Source organism: Lacerta agilis, chromosome 1 (assembly GCF_009819535.1).
Source record: "Lacerta agilis isolate rLacAgi1 chromosome 1, rLacAgi1.pri, whole genome shotgun sequence".
NCBI classification, from domain to species: Eukaryota; Metazoa; Chordata; class Lepidosauria; order Squamata; family Lacertidae; genus Lacerta; species Lacerta agilis.
The window spans coordinates 27924979-27943563 of NC_046312.1; the positions used below are offsets into that span (position 1 = coordinate 27924979).

Consider the following 18585-nt stretch of genomic DNA (forward strand, 5'->3'; position numbering starts at 1 on the left):
TCTGGCGGCGCAACATGTCTGGCAGACTCCATGATGGACAAGCCATGATCTCAAGATGTTTGGACCACTCAAAAGACTGTTGGGGGGAGAGGAGAAGTAGGTCAGCTTGGGCATTGCAACAAGACCCTTCTTTCTTTTCACTATTTTGCTGTCACTGCAGCAAACTGAGTATCTCCTATAAAAAAACAACAAAGCCTCTCTTTCTCCCTTAAAGCTCATGTTTATTGTTCAGGACTGACACAGGCTGTTGGACTGTGATGGTTCTGCTATGGCATCTAGTAACTACATTAGGAATCAGTAGGTCTGCTGTCTTATGTGGACTTCCTGAGTGAAAAATGTACCTGCGATCCTGGAAATAATGAAGGTGCTAGGGAGTTTTGTCCTATTGCCTGCTTCTATCTTCTGCTTCTGTCTCCAAACAGAATCTTAAGCTGGTGCATTTTGCTGCGTTCAGTGGCTTGACTTGTTTATGGCTCTACCTTGTAAGTTGCTACCATCAGATGCTGTCATTCTCTATCCCAGGATTAGGCTACCTTCTTTGTTGGGGACCACATTCCCAGGCAGAAATAGTCTGCCAGCGGCCACATTCCAACAGCACGTGGGACCCAGAGTCAAAGGTAGGTGGGGCTACCTCCTTTCTTTCTCTCTCTCTGCCACCCTCTTTCCCCATATTTTTGCCCTGAAACTAGGTCCAGGACTACATCTTAGGGCCACAGGTCACGCCCCCCTCCTGCTGCAGCCTGTTTTTGTGGCATCTTCTCTCAGCTCAGGCTGTTGTGTTTAGAAAATTGTGCTGATAAAACCAAAAAGTGTGCTGGCAGAGAAAACAAGTGTTTAGGAAGCAGCAGCATAATGAAATAAATTTGAATGCTCTGGGGGCTATAGCAAGTGTGGGCAGATGAATGCTGAAAGTTGCTGGTGAAGCCAAAATGAAGGCTGCAGCCTGTCGCTTACTGATTTTTGTACTTCCAGAGCCTTCTTCCACCCCCCTCCTAAAAGACTGCTATTCCCTTTCAAGGCCCTGCTCACATCTGATATAGCAGGGTCCGTTGTCAATAAATGTTGATCTTTAATTGCTCATGGGCAAAGAATAGCCAGGTGTATTCTTCAAGCTAACGTCTGGGCAGATGGTTCACTACTTTTAAAAATCAGCATCCATGGGGACCTTGTTAATGCTAGAGGTCGATATCCTTTTGGGGGAATCTCTTGCCCTATATGCAAGTGTGTGCCTGTGCAGAGCCAGGTCAGAATACTCCAGAGCAGGGTTTGGGAAAGCTTTGTCCTATGACAAGACTGTTGACCCACTGGCAAAATGTGTCCCACAGCCAAAGGTAGGCATAGCTTGAGCTAGCAGTGGGTGGAATTTGAAGGCTTGCAAAATAGCTCTCACCCCTCAATCCCTTCTCTCTCTCTCCTGTCTTTGCTCATATACAAACACATAAAGGGGAAGTGATTTCTAGGAGGACTGCTCAGAGACTAGTGAGACTAGTTAACAATGGGGAAAGCCTTAGCTTTCACTATTGGGTGGGTAGAGCATGTATGAGTCACAGATGCCTGTCAGAGTTTGATCTCTCTACCACTAGCGTATCAGATGCCACTGTTTTCACAAGCACCTTAGACTCCCAGAAAGTGTTCCGGTCTCATTTGGGCGAGTATATACCAAGGAACAAGGGTTTATTTTTATACCATGTAACGTAAGATTCTGTCTGGCGATTTCTATTTAAGCTATATTAAAAAGAAAAGAAAAAAAGTATTGTATATTGTCCCTGCCACATAATTTTATTGGTATATCAGCACACTGTTGTATAAAGATATTGTTAGTTCAACAAAAATGGCATTAACGAGATCTCCTTTATCTGAATTTAGATGAAAGCACTTTATTTCGAAGTACATGTGTTTGTGACCAACGTTATTCAGATATAATATTGCTGGGCGGTTTAGTTCATTTTGAAAGGGACGACGCAGCCCCAAATGATGCGCATTTTAGTTATGTGTCATTAGCTGCATCCGTCAGGAACCGGGGAACTTTGCAATCTCCCTTGGCGTTGTGTTGGGTGAACCTAGGAGAAAAGGGGCATCCAGGTATTTTCTATCAGGGCACGGACACATGGAGAAGGAAAACCCCAGAAGAATCTTTGTTCTAGCTTGGCTAGGAACCACTCTTTCCTGTGGCATTTTGAGATTCCTCGCTGGGTGGGGTGGGGAAGGGTCTTTTGGGAACTGCACACTGCCTTGTTTTCCAAAGAGGAGTGAATGTTTTTTGATGTGGTTCTGTGGGGTGGAGGATTGGGCCAGGTTCCTACTTCATGGCTGGTTCACCCGTCCCAAGTTTTTCCACTGCTTTTCAGTCTTCTCCTTGTACAGTATTTATTGCTTGTAATGATTATGATAGCAGAAAGGAATGGACATGCTAGCAGTGCTGAATGAGACCTCACTCTTGGAGGATATGTGTGTGTGTATGAAGTGCCAAAAGGTAAGCAAAAGATGACCATTGTCTCTTTAAATGAATAAACTATTGTTAACAAACTACAAATAGCCCACGTCTCTGTTATTCAGGGCTGGTGGAAAGTGAAGACCCTTTCTGCACCTTAAACCTCCAGGGTTTGTAGAATCAATCAAGAGCTGGAACTCTTTGTTTCGCCAGATCACTCTCTTCCCAGAAGCAGCAAATCACCTCCAGGGTAATGAAGTAGGTAGCAGCTCACAGCTATGCTCCAAAGCCAGTTGAGCTGTGTTAATTACCAATTAATATATTGGTCAAGTATAGGAGAATATGATGTATTCCTAACTTCTTGAATGAAGCCTGACTCTTTGTGATGACAGTGATAATTTTATTAGCGGCAGTATTGGTACACTCAGTATAACTAAGAGGGCAGCAATGGTCTGTTGCCTAGTTTTCCTACCATGAATTTCATGCAGAATTCTCTTACCATCTCTCTCAAATTCACCCATCTCGTACCGCAGGCTAGCAGCCCCTTCTTGTAATCCAGCCATCTGCTGCTTAACTCTGTTACCTTATACAGATATCTCCTAATTTCTGAGCCTAAAGCAGATTCTCCTGCTACACTTAACCTATTTTACAACCATGAGGCCTAGAAATGTCAAGAAAAAGGCGAGACTTTCAATTATATCTTTACATAACACTTGATATCCTACAGTCTCTGCCCTATAACTGTGCTGTCCTGATAAGTCAGTAGCAGTAACATTTCATTGCTCCATGCATTGCTAACTTCCCGCACGCCCCCCAAAAGCCGGAGCCAGCTGTAGCCTAAAGAGTTTAGGAGGGCATCTAGTTGTTCTGCCGCAGGACTCCAGAAACATTCCAGCTGGCCTCCTGCTATAGAGTAACATTAAAGCCCCCCTGTATCTGGTTTGTCTTCAGACAGGTTTACAGCTGGACTAAAGCCTGAGGATGGACAAGGACTTGAAGCAAAGCCAAGGGAGGCTAGTCTTTCAATGGGCAGCTGGATTCCCCTTCAGATAAGAATGCAAAGCACTCTCTACCGGGACCATGAAATGGGTGTGAGCCAGCAGCTAAATGTAGCCAGCATCAGATTTCAAAGTCTTCTGTGAAGCTATAAAGCGAGATCCAGCTGCTTGGGAGTGGGTGTGTATTTAAGCAACAGGGTGCTACTGAAAAGTTTGATGACAAGCCCAGAAAGAAACCAAAGCCCTGTTCACAAAGCAGGCACTTCTCAAACAGCTGCCCTGGGTGGGGATAGAGCAATAGCATATAGTTGATTTACATCATCCAGCTGAAATTCTCTGCAGAAAGGCTGTAATGAGAACTTTCGTGGGGCATTAGTTTCCCTCCGATTAGCTGAAGACGTCAAAGCTCCCTTGATTTGCTAATTCACTTCCTATAGAACTAACTTTAGTCTTTTGTACCTCAAAAGAAACCCAACCATTCTCTACCTGGCAAATGGGGAAAATCGCCAGTTTAACCATGTAAGACCACACCTGATCTAGAAATCAATACAGTCAATAACAAAGTCAATAATGTGGTCACTTGTGCCAGTGTTGCATAAGGAAGTCTGTGCAGCTCTTGCCCAAGCTCACCATCCTAATTCCTTGGGTACTAGCCAATAAAAGGCCGGAAATCACAATGAAGCCCCAAAACTGTTCAGTTTAACTAAAGATCATGAACATGCTATTTTAGCAAGCAAATACAGTTTCGGGTACATACAGTAAATGAGTTGCTGGTTCCATGCCCAACATGCAAAAGCAGGTTTTTTTTTGTAGACGAGGCCTGTTTGTTAAAATGGCTGCAATTCTGATAACTAAAAATGGATTAGACATATTAGCATTGCTCTAAGAACCCAACTTCCAGGGTTTTTTCCTTTCTCAAAAACAGCATCAATAGAAGTCTGACTCTGATACCACAATGGATGTGGGAAGCTTGTTGAGCCCTTTCTCTGCTAGGTTTTGAGAAAACTAATGCTGGAAGGGAGACAACTACAGCCTGAACATCCAGACATTTTTCAGTCCCGTTTTGGGTTGGGAATGGTATGTTGAGACAAAGCCTTATTTTTCTATACTGTATAACCTCTATTTTTCAGGGGCTGCCACCTTTGAGGTACACAGTCAAACCTCAGTTCCCGAATGACTCCATTTTGGAATGTTTCGGCTCCCAAACCCCGAAAACCCAGAAGTAAATACTCTGGTTTTTTAATGTTTTTCGAAAGCCAAATGTCCAATACTGCTTCCGCTTGAGTGCAGGAAGCTCCTGCAGCCAATCAGAAGCCGCGCCTCAGTTGTTGAACATTTCGGAAGCCGAACAGGCTTCTGGAACAGATTATGTTCAACAACATGTTTGACTATATGTGCTGCTTACACTTGGCTTGACTACTTGAACATGCCCAGGACAAAAAAGGTATACTCATCTGTCTTATGCTCAGGAAACCCCAACTACTTTTCTTGTCAAACATATTTCAAAACTTCTCATCTAAACCTTATTTTGGACTACCACTCCGTCAACACCAGCCAGCACAGAAAACTGCTCTTAGACTCTCTTCATTCTTTTATAGCATCAGGCCCTAAATACAGTATGTGTAATAGAAACTTGCTGCTGCAGCAGCAGAAGCAGCTGTGTAATTTTAGTGAACAATTGTATTTCATAGAGCCATCCGTCATACTGTCCGCATGCGTAGGATTTACGGCTGGGACTGGCTTACTTTGGCAGGAAAATCAGGAATGACTTCTCCAGATAACCACTGCAAATCAGTTTTCCAGCCATTGATCTTAAGCTTCTAAATATTTGCACCGCATTCTTTAGTCCAGCAATTTGTTCTGGCAGAATGTAAACACATAGCATAAGCATAACTAAACCTAATGCAGCTGCTTTTGAAATCTAGAGAGAATTAAGTGCTACCTTCTCACAAACCTACATCCCATTATGTTGGGTGATACTGCCATCTTGTGAGCAACTTGCCACAATGAATTCCAAAGGCAAATTTTAAACTAGAAAGAATCCAATAGAACAGCAGCGCTTGGATGTACAGAGTAACAAGATTTGTCGCATTACATTTCATAAGCAATAGCTTACTTCTGGAAGACCTATCATTCTGCATACAGGCAACTTAGTAGGCCAGCCTGTTCCTTGCTGACAATTTTGGCCATTACAGGTTTTAAGAAGTTAATGCACGTTTTCTTCTTGGAATTAGCCTTAGATGTGTCCCACACAGTAAGGACATTGCTGATCCAATGGTAGTTTACATTTGTGATTTACCAAGCATAGGCTATCCAAAGTGTAAATGAAATCCTTTCTTCAAACACAACACGGCTGCCACAAACTGAGGCAACAATCAGAAATAGACCAGATCAGAAATGTCACACCAGATGTCTCTTCCAATAGTCAACAACATTGTATTAGAGGGGTGTGGCGCATCTTTAATTAGCACATCAAACCTTTCCTCCCACTTTTAGACTTAGCTCATTGTTTCCTCAATATGTCAGCAAAATCTGAACACAAAACTGCAAACTCTCTAAAAAGAAGCCTGCAACAGAAATTGAACAAAGTATGCAAAATAAGTTTGTTGTAGATATTTGCGCCAATTTAATTGAATTGTAGAAGGTGGGGCTTTCAACTGTAAAATTTTGGAATTATTCCCAAGAATGCAGTTTTAGATAGGCTAATGGAACATCACATACATCCTCCAAGATTGTATTAGAAGCACATATTGAATCACTCTTAGTCACTATCACCATCTCTCTGCAAAATGTGTAACACAGCCTGCTTTTTTTGAAGTGTGGCAGAAGCTACATCCTCCAACAATCCTAAAGAGATCTGAGGACCGCAGTTACAGCACATGAAAAGGCTTTCTATCCTATGCCTATCAGTTTTCCTGTTGTAATTAACAGTTCAAATGCATTTTATGCAACAATTCCCCCCACCATGAGAAAGGCTCTAGTACTATAAAAAAACCCACAGATATATTAACTTTTATACAGCATATAATGCTGAAGTCCTATATAACTGTGGCTTGTATATGCTTAAGATGCTGCTGCCCACAACTCTCAGTGCTTTCATTCTGCTTCCTTTTAAAGGGGTTTAATAAGGTATGACTTGGAAAGAGCCAGAGTTTCATGGGCTTGGAAAGATTCAGAGTTTCATGGGCATTAAATATTTCTGCTACTAATGCCTGTTCACAGATAAAAGGCCACCATAGAGATAATACAGCTGAGCACCCGTCAGAAGAAAACAGGAAATACGTCATTAGCCCAAGATGTGTTGCAAAATTTTCTAAGGAGTTTTTGGAAAGCAAGAGAGGGAAAATGTCCTAAACCTGCAAGCTGGAGTACGAGGCCTCTGTCTTTTGCCTTCTATTCCCTATTATGGAAGTAAGATTATTACTTAGCTGAAATATCTTCCCTCCTATCTCTCTACTCAGATAAGAGAGCCAGTACATCTTCTTTAAGTTATGTTTATTTAGCAATACGGGTGTATATACATTTATGAGAATCCACCTTTTGAATCCCCTGCAGCAGGAGACATGCATGAGCAGTGACAAGCTGGAATCTGTGCTGCTCAGTGGCCTTCAAGGCCATTCGGCCATCCTGCTTATCACAACAGTGAAACAAAGGATAAGAAAGGGACAGACAAGAAGCAAATCAGTTCACACGGCAGAATCTTTGGGTAGAGACTCTCCGCAGTAGCCAGTGTTAAAACAATCGGGCTCCATAACCAAAAGTCTGTTTTATGCCCTCAAAATAGTAACGTTGCCAGCCCTCCCTTGTTCTCTCTTCTTCATTGGCTGGGATGCCCCTTCCTTCCAGGCGGATTTCTGTTTCACCAGCTTTGTCGATGAACGTCAAGGTGATGGTTGCAAAGTGTCCTAAAAGAGCCAAAGAAAAACCCCAACATTCAGCAGTGTGACACAACCTGGAGAAACACAGCCAGACAAACTATCTGCTTATTTCCTGATATGGTTAAGAGAAGAAATCTGCTCTTCTTCCCAAGATCGCAATAGCTGGGAAACACTCAACTCTTAACCAATCTACCCTTTCAATATGTCATATCCTGTATGATAGGACAGATTCCCAGTAATAAGTATGGCTAATGCACCAGTTGCCATACAAGCCAAGCAAAAACATAGCACAACCAAGGTCAAGGCCAGTAACCAACTGAGAAATGTTTGTGCTTTCAAGCATCTTACAATTTAATAATGGGTGCCCACTGCTAGTACAACATAGTCAGAGTATAGCTGAAACCTAAGTAGTTTTCCACTTTGTTATATGAAGTAGAATAACTTACCCTCTGGCCATGTTTTAAATCTCCACTTCATTGCAATCTGCTTCTCAGGAACCTGGAAAGGAAGACAAGCCTAGTTATCTACCAGGTATATTTTCACTTGAATACCAAGAGATTATACTGAATACAGAGATTATACTGAAAAAAGCTGGGGGGTGTCAATATTATTTGAGAGTAACTCAGGGTCTAACTCCATGTAATGCTTAATGAGTAATGTGCAACTACATCTCTTTCTTCTATAATTAACAAGCGCAACAGAGCAACTGTTATCAGAACTGCACTGTGCAAAGAAAGGAGGTTCTATCTATCTATCTATCTCCTCCTTTCCCAGTCCAGAACTCAAGGCAGCTTATGCAGATAAAATAGAAATAGCTAAAAACATAGTAAAGAAAATCATTTAAATGTAATGAAATATAATTGAAATAGTGTTTAAAAGATCCATTAAAAACATCACAAAACCAGCCCTTTCCTCAAAATACCCACTCCTATTATAGAGAGATTTATTGAGATCAAAATGATCTAAGTTTAGCTACAGTTCACCAAGCTTGCCTTCATAACATTTCTTCTCTGAACCAGACTTGGTTCAGAAATAACCACAGTTTACAAGGATGAAGACTGCTGTGTGTACACTGTCTCCTCCCCTCCCCTCCGGCTCTATAGTGAATAACCTCCAGGATTTCTTAAACTGATTACCTGTTACATCTAAAGCAGGAAAGCATCATTTTCATTCTGACAGTGCAAAGGGGAAGGAGGAAGGAGCATAAAGGTACAATGCTTGTGCCTGCCTAATCAAACTGAGTTTGTTATGTCTGAACTCGGCCAATATTATCCATTTGTTGTTGTTTTTGAAAAAGATGTGTATTTCCAGCTAAACCATCAGCAACACAAACTAGTCTACCCAATTTTAGACTTGGTGAGGTAGTACAGGCATTATTATTATTATCTGTACAACACCCTTCATTCAAATATCACAGGGCAGTTCGTAACATAAATGTTCGGAGCCTTACAAAAGAAACAGATCATGGGCTAAAAAGAAGGCACTTCCTAGCTACTGAGCAACAGACAATGTATTGTCAACAGTACTTACTAGTTCAGTGAACTCTCCAGTGACACTGCCATCTAGCAGCTGGAATTTTCCTCCTTTGTCAGCCTCCAAAAAGGCAGGTGAGTGAGTAAAAGCCTGGACCATCTGCAGAAAAAAAAAATTATGATCAGTGAGTCAAGTAGCAAGGTGACCCATTGCATTACAATGACCATGACTTCCACCCAATTTGCTGAAACAACAGAAATAGACGCTTGATTCCAGCACTCTGGAATCTGAGTCCTGATTCCAGTACCATCTCCCACTGGGGACGGGGGCTCTTTCAAGGATGAAAGTAGCACCTCTTGACTGCCACTTCATTTCCAAATAAGCAGAAGCGAGTGCTCATCTCTGTGGGAGCTTGTTTGGAAGTAGGTCGTCTGCTGAAAGAACATAGAACCCTTCCAGACTGAGAAGAAACAAGGTGACCCATAATCCTTGAAATATTTCCTAGAGGCCTAGGGGTCACTTCTGCTGCAGAGTACCAACCACAACACCCTGTGTGTGAGCTAATAGGAGAAACATGGGGAGGACGTTAGTCTAAACCAGTAGAGATATTTATAACCAAATCTAATCTAAGAAGCGTACAAGGACTTCTCAACAGAAAAGGACCTGTAGACAGACCTGCAACTTACCTCTTGTGTAATAAACACTCTATACAGTTCGTCTGGAGATGTTAAGAAAACGTCCTTCAAGTTTATCTTGCAAGTAGGAATCTTGACTCCTATCGATTTGGATTTAAGTGCATTGCCAGCAACTGGTTCAGTGGTCTAAAAATAGAATAAGTTACAACAAAAAATATATATTAACTGCTAGAGTAGTTTATTTTGTTAGTTGATTTACAAACTTATTTTTAAAAAGAACAGCACTCAAAATACAATCTAAAAATTGTGAAAACAATAGAAACTATATGCAATAGAAATCAGTACAAGAACAATCTAAAAGCCAGATATTATCAATATAAAACCAGCATAAAAAGCAAGCAAGCAGGGGGGAATAAAAAGCACTGAGGGTATATACCGGGGAGGAATGTAGTGTAACACTATGGCACTCCCAACACCCTGAAGCCTTGCTGCACTAGCAGAAATCCCCGGGGGAGGCTCCCACTAGCAGAGCTTGGTAGTTGAATCCCGCTCCAGTTGTGAGTTAAAAGACATGGTAGCTAAAAATCCACAACGTAGATGCCAGGCAAGCCTCTGCCAGGAAAACATTCCATAAATAGGGTACCACCAAGGAAAATACTCTCTCCCTAGGAAACTTGCCTCACTTTGCTAGGTGTGCCGGGGGGGGGGGGAGATTTAGAGCAACATAATTAATCCAGAACCCTGCTAGTAAAATGGCTCATTCCCTGCAGCTACTGCAAGAGCAAGGCACCAACCTGCAGCCACATTTCTTCCTCACTGGACTCCAGTAGTCCCCAATCTTCAAGATACTGCAATCTGTTTTTTACTCCCTGACGAATTTTGGTCCAATTGTATGCCACAGAATATTCACAGTCCTATAAAAACTGCTTAGTGCCCAGGGCTACTTCATATGCTACACTGCTAAGTCTGCTGCCACCAGGACTGTAAAGTAGCTCTGTGCCTTATTATTCATTCCATCAGAGCAAGGAAATGTTAACCTATAAAATACACCTGGAATCTTGGGCTCTTACCTTCCGTTCCTCTGCTTTGCGTACAGGATGAGGCGGGAGCTCTGACTGTTCACCATTCACTGTAGGTAAGATCATGCCTTGGGTAAACTCTGAAAGATATTAAAATCTCATTATTCCATGCAAAGCATCTAGAAAGAAACGCAAACCAAATTTTATAACAAACATAGCTGTAAGAAAGCATCATTAAAGGAAGGCAGGATGTCACGGAAAATGGGACCAGAAAGCTGCCACACACTTTGATAAAATTTATAAAACTGGAACTTTTCAGTTCAGACCTCCAGGAGGATGTACCCTGTTTCTCCTAAAATAAGACATGGCCATAAAATAAGCCATAGCAGGATTTCTATGCATTTGCGAAATATAAGCCGTTCCCCGAAAATAAGCCATACCCCGAAAATAAGCCATAGTGATGCGGCACCTCCCATTAAAACAGCCTGGAGAGGCGTGGCTATGCAGCGTACCGATGTGATGCGGTTAAAATAAGACATCCCCTGAAAATAAGCCATACAGTGTTTTGTTGAGGGGAAAAAAAATATAAGACGGTGTCTTATTTTAGGAGAAACACGGTACTGAAAGCTATACAGATACTTTTGAGAGCAAGAAAGAGGGTCAAACAATAATTACATGATACTACATTAGAGACATGCAGCCTAAAGTTTAACTGGTAAACTCAGGGTAGGTATATATATTTTTCAGACCACGACTCCCAAGTTCTCTAGTGCAGGCATGCACTAATGTGGCACACAAGGCTTTTTTCCCCCACAGTGATGTGGCAGTTTCCTTGGTGCTACTCAAGACAAATAATCCATAATAATTTCTAACAGCACTGAGATGGAAAACGCCAATTCTTCACATCCTTCACATCCAGATTTACTTTGGTAGACAATCAGATTCTTAAGAATGGAGAAGGTCCTTGAGGTATCACAAGCCCTAAGCCATTTAGAGCTTTGCAAGTGATAACCAGTACTTTGAACTGTACTCAGAAACACCCTGATAACCAGTGTAGCTGCTACAGTAAAGGACTGACATTCTCCCCAAACCTGCTACATGTTAGAATTTTAGCAGTGGCATTTTGTACTAGCTGAAGCTTCCAAAGAATCTTCACAGGAAGCCCCCCCCCCACCAGTTTGCTACAGTAATCCAGGAAATATGTAACTAAAGCCCTACACACTCACTCTCCACTACTCATGCAAAGGAAAGAGACCAGCCCATTGGTCTCTGGCTGCTTCTGCCATCATTTCTGCAGCCTGCCCACCACCCTCACCATGTTGGGGGGCTGCATGTCTTTGGTGGGGAGCCTGCTCTACTCAAATAAGCCCTCCACAAGATTAAGAAGCCTGATAGATCAGGGTATAAATCATGCAGGGAGCCTACTCAAATAGAATAGGCTCCTTGCTGCAGACATTCAGCCGCCAACATGGGGTTAGGGGGAGTGATGGGTGCTGCAGTGCCAGGGAATGCAGGAGAGGACAAGGGCAGACTTATCCCCTCTATCCCCTTCAGATGAGGGTTAATTGCAGGACAAGGAGAGAACAGGTGAACAGGGCTTAAGATGTATGACAAAGTTTATTCTAAGCAAACTACTTCTAACAGATATTGAAACTCCTTCGTCCTCCACAAGAACAGCTCTGACTCGACTATTTCTTTTACCCCTTTTACTCTGTATTTACCTGTTTTGAGAGTGCTAATGTAAATTGCCAAAGCACTGCTGATCTGATTTACACCTTCATGCTTCATCAAAGCGAGCAGGTTGGTGTCTGGCTCATCTTTGGCAAGACTAACGCTGATCTGAAAAGAAAAGGAGGGGGGGGAATTCATATGGTTCCAGCAGGGCACATCTGTTTTCACTACACATACTCCTCCACCCTGTACTGCATCCGTGAAATTATTTATACTTAAAGACGGTAGCTGTTTGTAGATTTGAATGGTAAAAATCAGATACGAATTTATGGGGCTTAAAAATAATAAAAAGCTGGAGAGAGATAAAACATGGGACTACTCGGATATTTGATCCCTCTTCAATGAAGCAGAAGTCAGGAAAATAATCTGTAACTGTTCTTACCTCAATTTCATCAACATCATTTTCATCCGACAGATTGGGAATCTCCACATATCCCTTATACTTCACACCTGTATTTGAAGTGCCTGTGAAAAGCAATATACTGAATGAATTGTTCAATTTCACTTTCTAACAGCAACTTCTCACATGTTCTGGCATTCTGGAATCTAAATTCCCTTTCTCTCTTCCCTTGGAGAAGGGGGTTATTAACTGCTTCCTACCTTACGTCATGCTGGCCACATGACCCGGAAGCTGTCTGCGGACAAACGCCGGCTCCCTTGGCCTATAGAGCGAGATGAGCACCACAACCCCAGAGTCGTCCGCGGCTGACCTAATGGTCAGGGGTACCTTTACCTTTAACTATTTGAAAAGGCTGTGGAAATTCTGCTTTTTGACAATTCAAGCTCTAGAACTCTACAACAAGATCACATTACACAGCTAAAAACAAAGCAGGCAAACTCACCTGTCCAAGCCAGCTTGATATTCCACTCATAGAAGAAAATCAGCTTTCCTTTGCGGTTGTTGATTGAGGCTTCTCCATCCAATTTACTTACTTCTGTCACTTCACAAGTTCCCTCTGCATTCTCTGCTCTAATAGCCAGAAGCAAACTTTTCAGTTTCTCTGAAGACCAGTTAGATGCATCTCTTTCAGTCCTAAGAAAAGAACAAAATTCTCAAAATGTAAAAAGGCCGTAATGAACAGCTGGTTCTTTTCAATGCTTCAGTGTTGCAAATTTAGTTTTCAATGCATTTCATCCCCCTTTGTCCCATTCCCTGGAAACACATGGTATTTGGCTATACATCTTGAAAAGTTACATTTCCAAAACTAACTTCTTTTAGGGACACATCAGGAAGAAGGTAACCAAGGGTTTTGACTAACCACTTTGTATACCTCTACACCAGTGGTGGTGAACTGGATTTGGCCAGTGGATCAGATTGTTATCTTTCCCACCTCTAGTGGGCTAAGATTGACAGGTGGGCAGAACCACAAACTTGTCCGATCACCTGGCATCAGATTACCTTTTCTGCTTGCAAGGGTCTTTGCATATCAATTCACAACACAGCACTTAGAAACATAGCTGTCAACTTTTCCCTTTTCTTGCGAGGAATCCTATTCGGAATAAGGGAATTTCCCTTAAAAAAGGGGGAAAGTTGACAGCTATGCTTGGAAAGGGGCTTCTCATGACCCAATTGCTGAGGCTTGCTAAAACGCTTCCAAAGCACTGCAGAATATATTGCTTTGAAAGGAGCTTCTGAAGAGAAGCCCCTACAAAGTGCTGTCTATTTGAAGCACTTCACACTGAGCTTTTCAGTTGCTAACCAACTCCCTTTTGACTAAGCCAGGTTTCTACCTGCTCCACACCTGATGTCATATGATAACCTTTTTACTTAATTCCCACCACTCAGCAATTAACCAATTATGTCCAATATACATCTATATACATCTATAAAGGAGGGCTCCAACCATGACTAAGAACCCATACCACCTATTTAACCTTGGCTGATCAATTTCCTCAGCCCAATTCTGAATCTGTTACTTTACTTCAGCAGGATTATGAACCAGGAACAGCTAGACAACCTAAGAGTTAGATCCATTGGGAGGAATTCAATGTCACACTCTTCTGGTTTTTTCATTAGTGCAAGCATTCCTGCTTGCCAGACAGAGCAATCCCCACTCTCCTTCCCCCATGAGCTGGTCTGGGGGTTCTCCTGATCCTCCAGAATGGACTGGGTGGGTGTGCGGGGAGAGGGGGCAAGGCCTCACTGCACTAGCAAGAGCTCTGCTGGTGCACAGGGCTAGCCGAATCCAGACCACTGAAATTAATGTGCATGAATAACTAAGTGCACTAATTTCAAAGTATAACTTAGTTATCCAGTCCTATGTTTCTAATACAATAGGATGGCTCAAGCTTGAGTTACACAAGAGTCATCATATATTGAGCTTACACAGCCCCAAAACTTCCTTCTTAGCTCTTAACTTCCTAACTCTGGTGCAAGCAATGCATCTTGTTTAAGCTCTCACTAATCTCTAGTAAATTTCAGGCATGGCCAAACTTGGCCCTCCAGCTGTTTTGGGACTACAATTCCCATCATCCCTGACCACTGGTCCCGTTAGCTAGGGATGATGGGAGTTGTAGTCCCAAAACAGCTGGAGGGCCAAGTTTGGCCAAGCCTGCATCTAATTAGATGCAGACAGAATTCCAAGGTCAAATCACACAGTCTCCTGCTGTGGAATCTACCTTTTTATTTCATTTTTAAAAAATCATATATTTTTTTGTAAAACAATCTGGCAACACGAGAATGGAAGCATTCACACTCTTAATGAGTAGTCCAATCCCAGCAGGTTCCTATAGTTCAATGAAAGAACAGGATGTACAGTTCTAGCCAATCCACAGGATTATCTTGAACCACTAGGTGGATAGATGCGAGTGAACTCACAAACAGCTGAGATCATAGCTGTTAATAAATCTACCCAAGAAAAGTAACTTGTAACATGACAAAGACAGATTATACAAACAGATTTCCCCTTTCCTGCTCATTGAAATACAAGAACCAAATTCCAATACATCAGGCTTCTGCTCTGAAAACCAATCTAGATAAAATGTTTCTGTAGAATCTGCATGTAAAAACAAAGAGTGCTTCATAAGTTGAAGATGGCTACTGTATATGTTTCACAGCTGCTTGAGTGCTGCTGCATTAGCATTACATACCCTTGGAAACTACAGCTTGCTCACCACTGCAGAATGAGCTGTTGGCTCACTTCATACTGCCTATGTCACTGTTTTTTCTTTTTTGGCTCCACACCCCCCAAGGTTGGGGCAGGAGGACAGAAGAAACTGCTGCTAACTGGAGAGCTCTCCATGGTTCTAGAGAAGTACACACACCTACCTCAGATACGAATTAACCATGATGCTCAAAGAGACAGGGCATATCTCCCCTGTGGTTTAATTTAACTGGCAAGTTCCCAGAGCAGGGAACATATTTATCCTTCCTCCTTTAAAGATTCCTGCAGCTGAAAAAATAGCAGCTGCTCACTCATCACAAATTAAGAGCATGGTGATCATGTTTCTAGTTGTCTAAAGATGCAGAAGAGCCTGGATTTAATAAGGAGCAAAACTGATTGGACTGAAAATCTCAGGGACAGGCTAGACTTGGACTTCTTTACACTAATCCTGAAAGCCGTGGGTTGCTACTAGGGATGGAAGAAGATACCGTTTTCTGTTCCACCCTGTATTTATCGCATGCAGCATTTTCTCCATTCTGCTGCAGTTCATCTTCTGCCAAAACTTAACATTATTCATCTCACTGTGCACTGTGGTAAAATTATGTAACTTGCGTATTATACCAGTAATTACACTGTTGTTACTTTATCCCACCCCATTAATTTCTATGCAAAGGAAACACAATGCAAATGTGGGGGGATAGTGGCATAATCAATTACATATAATGGAAAGCAACAGCAAACACTGGTCATAGTTGCCAGATTGATATCCATTACAGACATGAGGCAAATAAACAGACACTTGCAACTTCTACTTGGGTTTCATCAGAGGTCTCCAGCATCCCTAAACTGCTGTTCACAAGAGTCCATACCATAATAAATCAAGGTGTAAAGTGCCATTGACACTTGGTCTTTGCATTGCTGGCAAAATGCCATGTTTACATAAGCCACACTGTGCACAGCAACTGCTTGAAAATATTGTGCATAGTTTACTCCTTGCCCAGGTCAGCAAGTGTGGTGGCAATCGCATGAAAAGATTTCCAATAAGAAACAAAAAATAGAACCCTATACATAATAGCAGATATAGAAGACCAAGTGACAATACGAAGGCATCCTGCATCTATAGGTTTTTCTGGTTCATTTCTATTGGAATAGAAAAATGACTTTCTTACAGCAGCACAAAAAATTATTCCAGTTCAACACTATGTCTCCAATAGTGACTACTGAAAAGCTTACACATATGATGTGATAGCAACAGCCACACTCTCTGCTATCAGTGTCCTGCACTCAGGAATACTGCTTCTGTGTTTGGAAGCTCCATTTATAGGAAAATTGTTGTCAAATCATCCATGAATTTGTCTGTGGCAGAATTGCTAGTTTGCTTAAGAAAACTTGCGTCACCATTTTTCAAATTAAGACTGATTCCTATCTTGTCATCATTAATTCCACATTAAGGAGGCAATGAATGAAATCCTCCCCCATTCTCAAAATGCTCCTGGAACAGTTTCCCTGAATACCACCACTTCCTGTCTACCCACTTTTTCCACAACTACCACACCGCAAATCAGTGTGAAAAGCAATCAAACACAGCAACCCAGCTAAACAAAAAGCATGGCTTTGTATGTCAGAAACACAGTAAGCACAAACACACACACCATTAAAAATGACAAGGCGCTTCCTATGCTGGAGAATGCTTGTGCAGCACCAGATTATGATACAGGTGGAGGGGCTGCCTCCCTGTTGCAAACTACTTTTATTCAGCAGGCACTCGCTGGCTTAGCCAGATGCTGCACCTGGCCCCTAGAAAAGACTGCCAACGTTTTTGTTTAACCAGTCCCCAGCTCCCATGCACTGAAGCACAGCTTGATCTGAAAGAAGTAGCTAGCGATCGTATTTCTTTTTCCATGCCAAAAAGCACCCAAACTCTCACTAGCTGCCCTTCTACAGATCCAGCTGTTTTTTTTGTTTTAATAAGGTTAAACCAGGCCAGGGAGGTTTCTCTATCTCCTCCCGCCCCTGTGATCTTTTACACCACACTTATTTGAGAGTAAGGTCCACCGAACCCCAAGGGAAGTTACTCTGGCGCGATCACGCATAAGCGGTGGAGAATCTCGTGCGAAAGGGTCAGAGGCAAGAGACAGGAAGAGTGAAGGAGACACGCGTCCCCACAACTGCTGCTTCAAGGATACCGGGCGGCGGGGGTGTGGGTGTGGCGGTGGCAGCACGGCCGCCCTTATTCGCCCCCAAAGCCCTCAGGGGAAGAGCTGCACCCCCCCCAAAAAACGAGCCACTTCTCCGCCCCCCCCAGCCCCCAGCCCCGCCGCCTTCCCTGCCCCCCTCGCCCACCAGTGCCAGTTGTTGACGTTGGTGGCATCCGCGCGCTGCTCCACAATCCAGCGCGGATCTCCCTCTCCCCACTTGGCCATCAGCGCCTCGCCGAAGGACTCGCCGCTTCTGCCTTTGCCCGGCTGGCTGGCTGGCGAGCGCCCGTCGCCCTCGCTCTCTCGCCGCGCGCGCGTCTGGAAGCTACTAGAAGCGCCGCCGGCAGCCGCGCCGCCTCCCAGCTTCCGGCAGCCGCCGGAGAACTTCCTTCCGTTGCTCCCCCCCCCCGCCGCTCCTTACTCCCCCAGTACCATAGAGGCAAAAGTCGGGGGGGGTTGGGGTGGGGGGGAGATCTATAAGCGTAACACACAAGACACGCGCAGCCTGGGCAGGGGAGGAAACTTACATGAACACCGAGGGGAGGGGAGGCACGTTATTAGGGCAGAGAGTGCATAGACGTAAAATACTGAGTCATATGTTGCCTGCATCGATTCTGGGTGCCCTCCTCCTCCTGGAGCAAAACTGACAGCTCCCTGTGGGAAATCCAGGATTTGAAGCGAAGCCGTGATTTGGCCGGCGGCCGAGTGCCTCCCAGAAACAAAAGGGAGCGGCCTCGACAGGCTCTTTCCAACTCAGACCTCGTTTCGTGTGGGAATTAAGTGTTTTAAAGACTTGAAGCCGCATCTACGCCGTATAAGACAGCGTCGGGTTGGGGCTGGGAGAGGGCGTGATCTAGAATTTCCTAATCTCAGCCGGGAAGTGTCGCTCTATTTTTGGAGAAAATCCAGCTTCCTTTAACTGAAATGGAGGAAGTTCACAGAGAAGTGAAGGACTGCGGCAGTGTGTAACTCTTGGAAAGGCCTCGGGAGACACAGGTTCGGACTGGCCTTCCACTGCCATGTCGACGTTCCTTGGAGTGTTTCACCTTGGAGATGCCAAACATTAGGAAGACGCCGCCTGCCTGCATCCTCCCGTAACGCTGGGGTTCTTTGAACTA

The 18585-nt window shown here is 43.4% G+C and overlaps 1 protein-coding gene across 1 annotated transcript; it reads right to left on the bottom strand.

Annotated features, from left to right (window-relative positions):
* Positions 1-6907: 6907 nt before the first annotated feature.
* AHSA1 (activator of HSP90 ATPase activity 1) lies at positions 6908-17817 on the bottom strand. Its single transcript, XM_033142061.1, has 9 exons — positions 17613-17817; positions 13008-13198; positions 12548-12630; positions 12156-12273; positions 10486-10574; positions 9467-9601; positions 8838-8939; positions 7754-7805; positions 6908-7334 (listed from the first exon to the last, which is right to left on the bottom strand). Exons 1-9 carry the CDS (start codon positions 17690-17692, stop codon positions 7162-7164), a joined length of 1023 nt encoding a protein of 340 aa, XP_032997952.1. The 5' UTR covers positions 17693-17817; the 3' UTR covers positions 6908-7161.
* Positions 17818-18585: the final 768 nt, after the last annotated feature.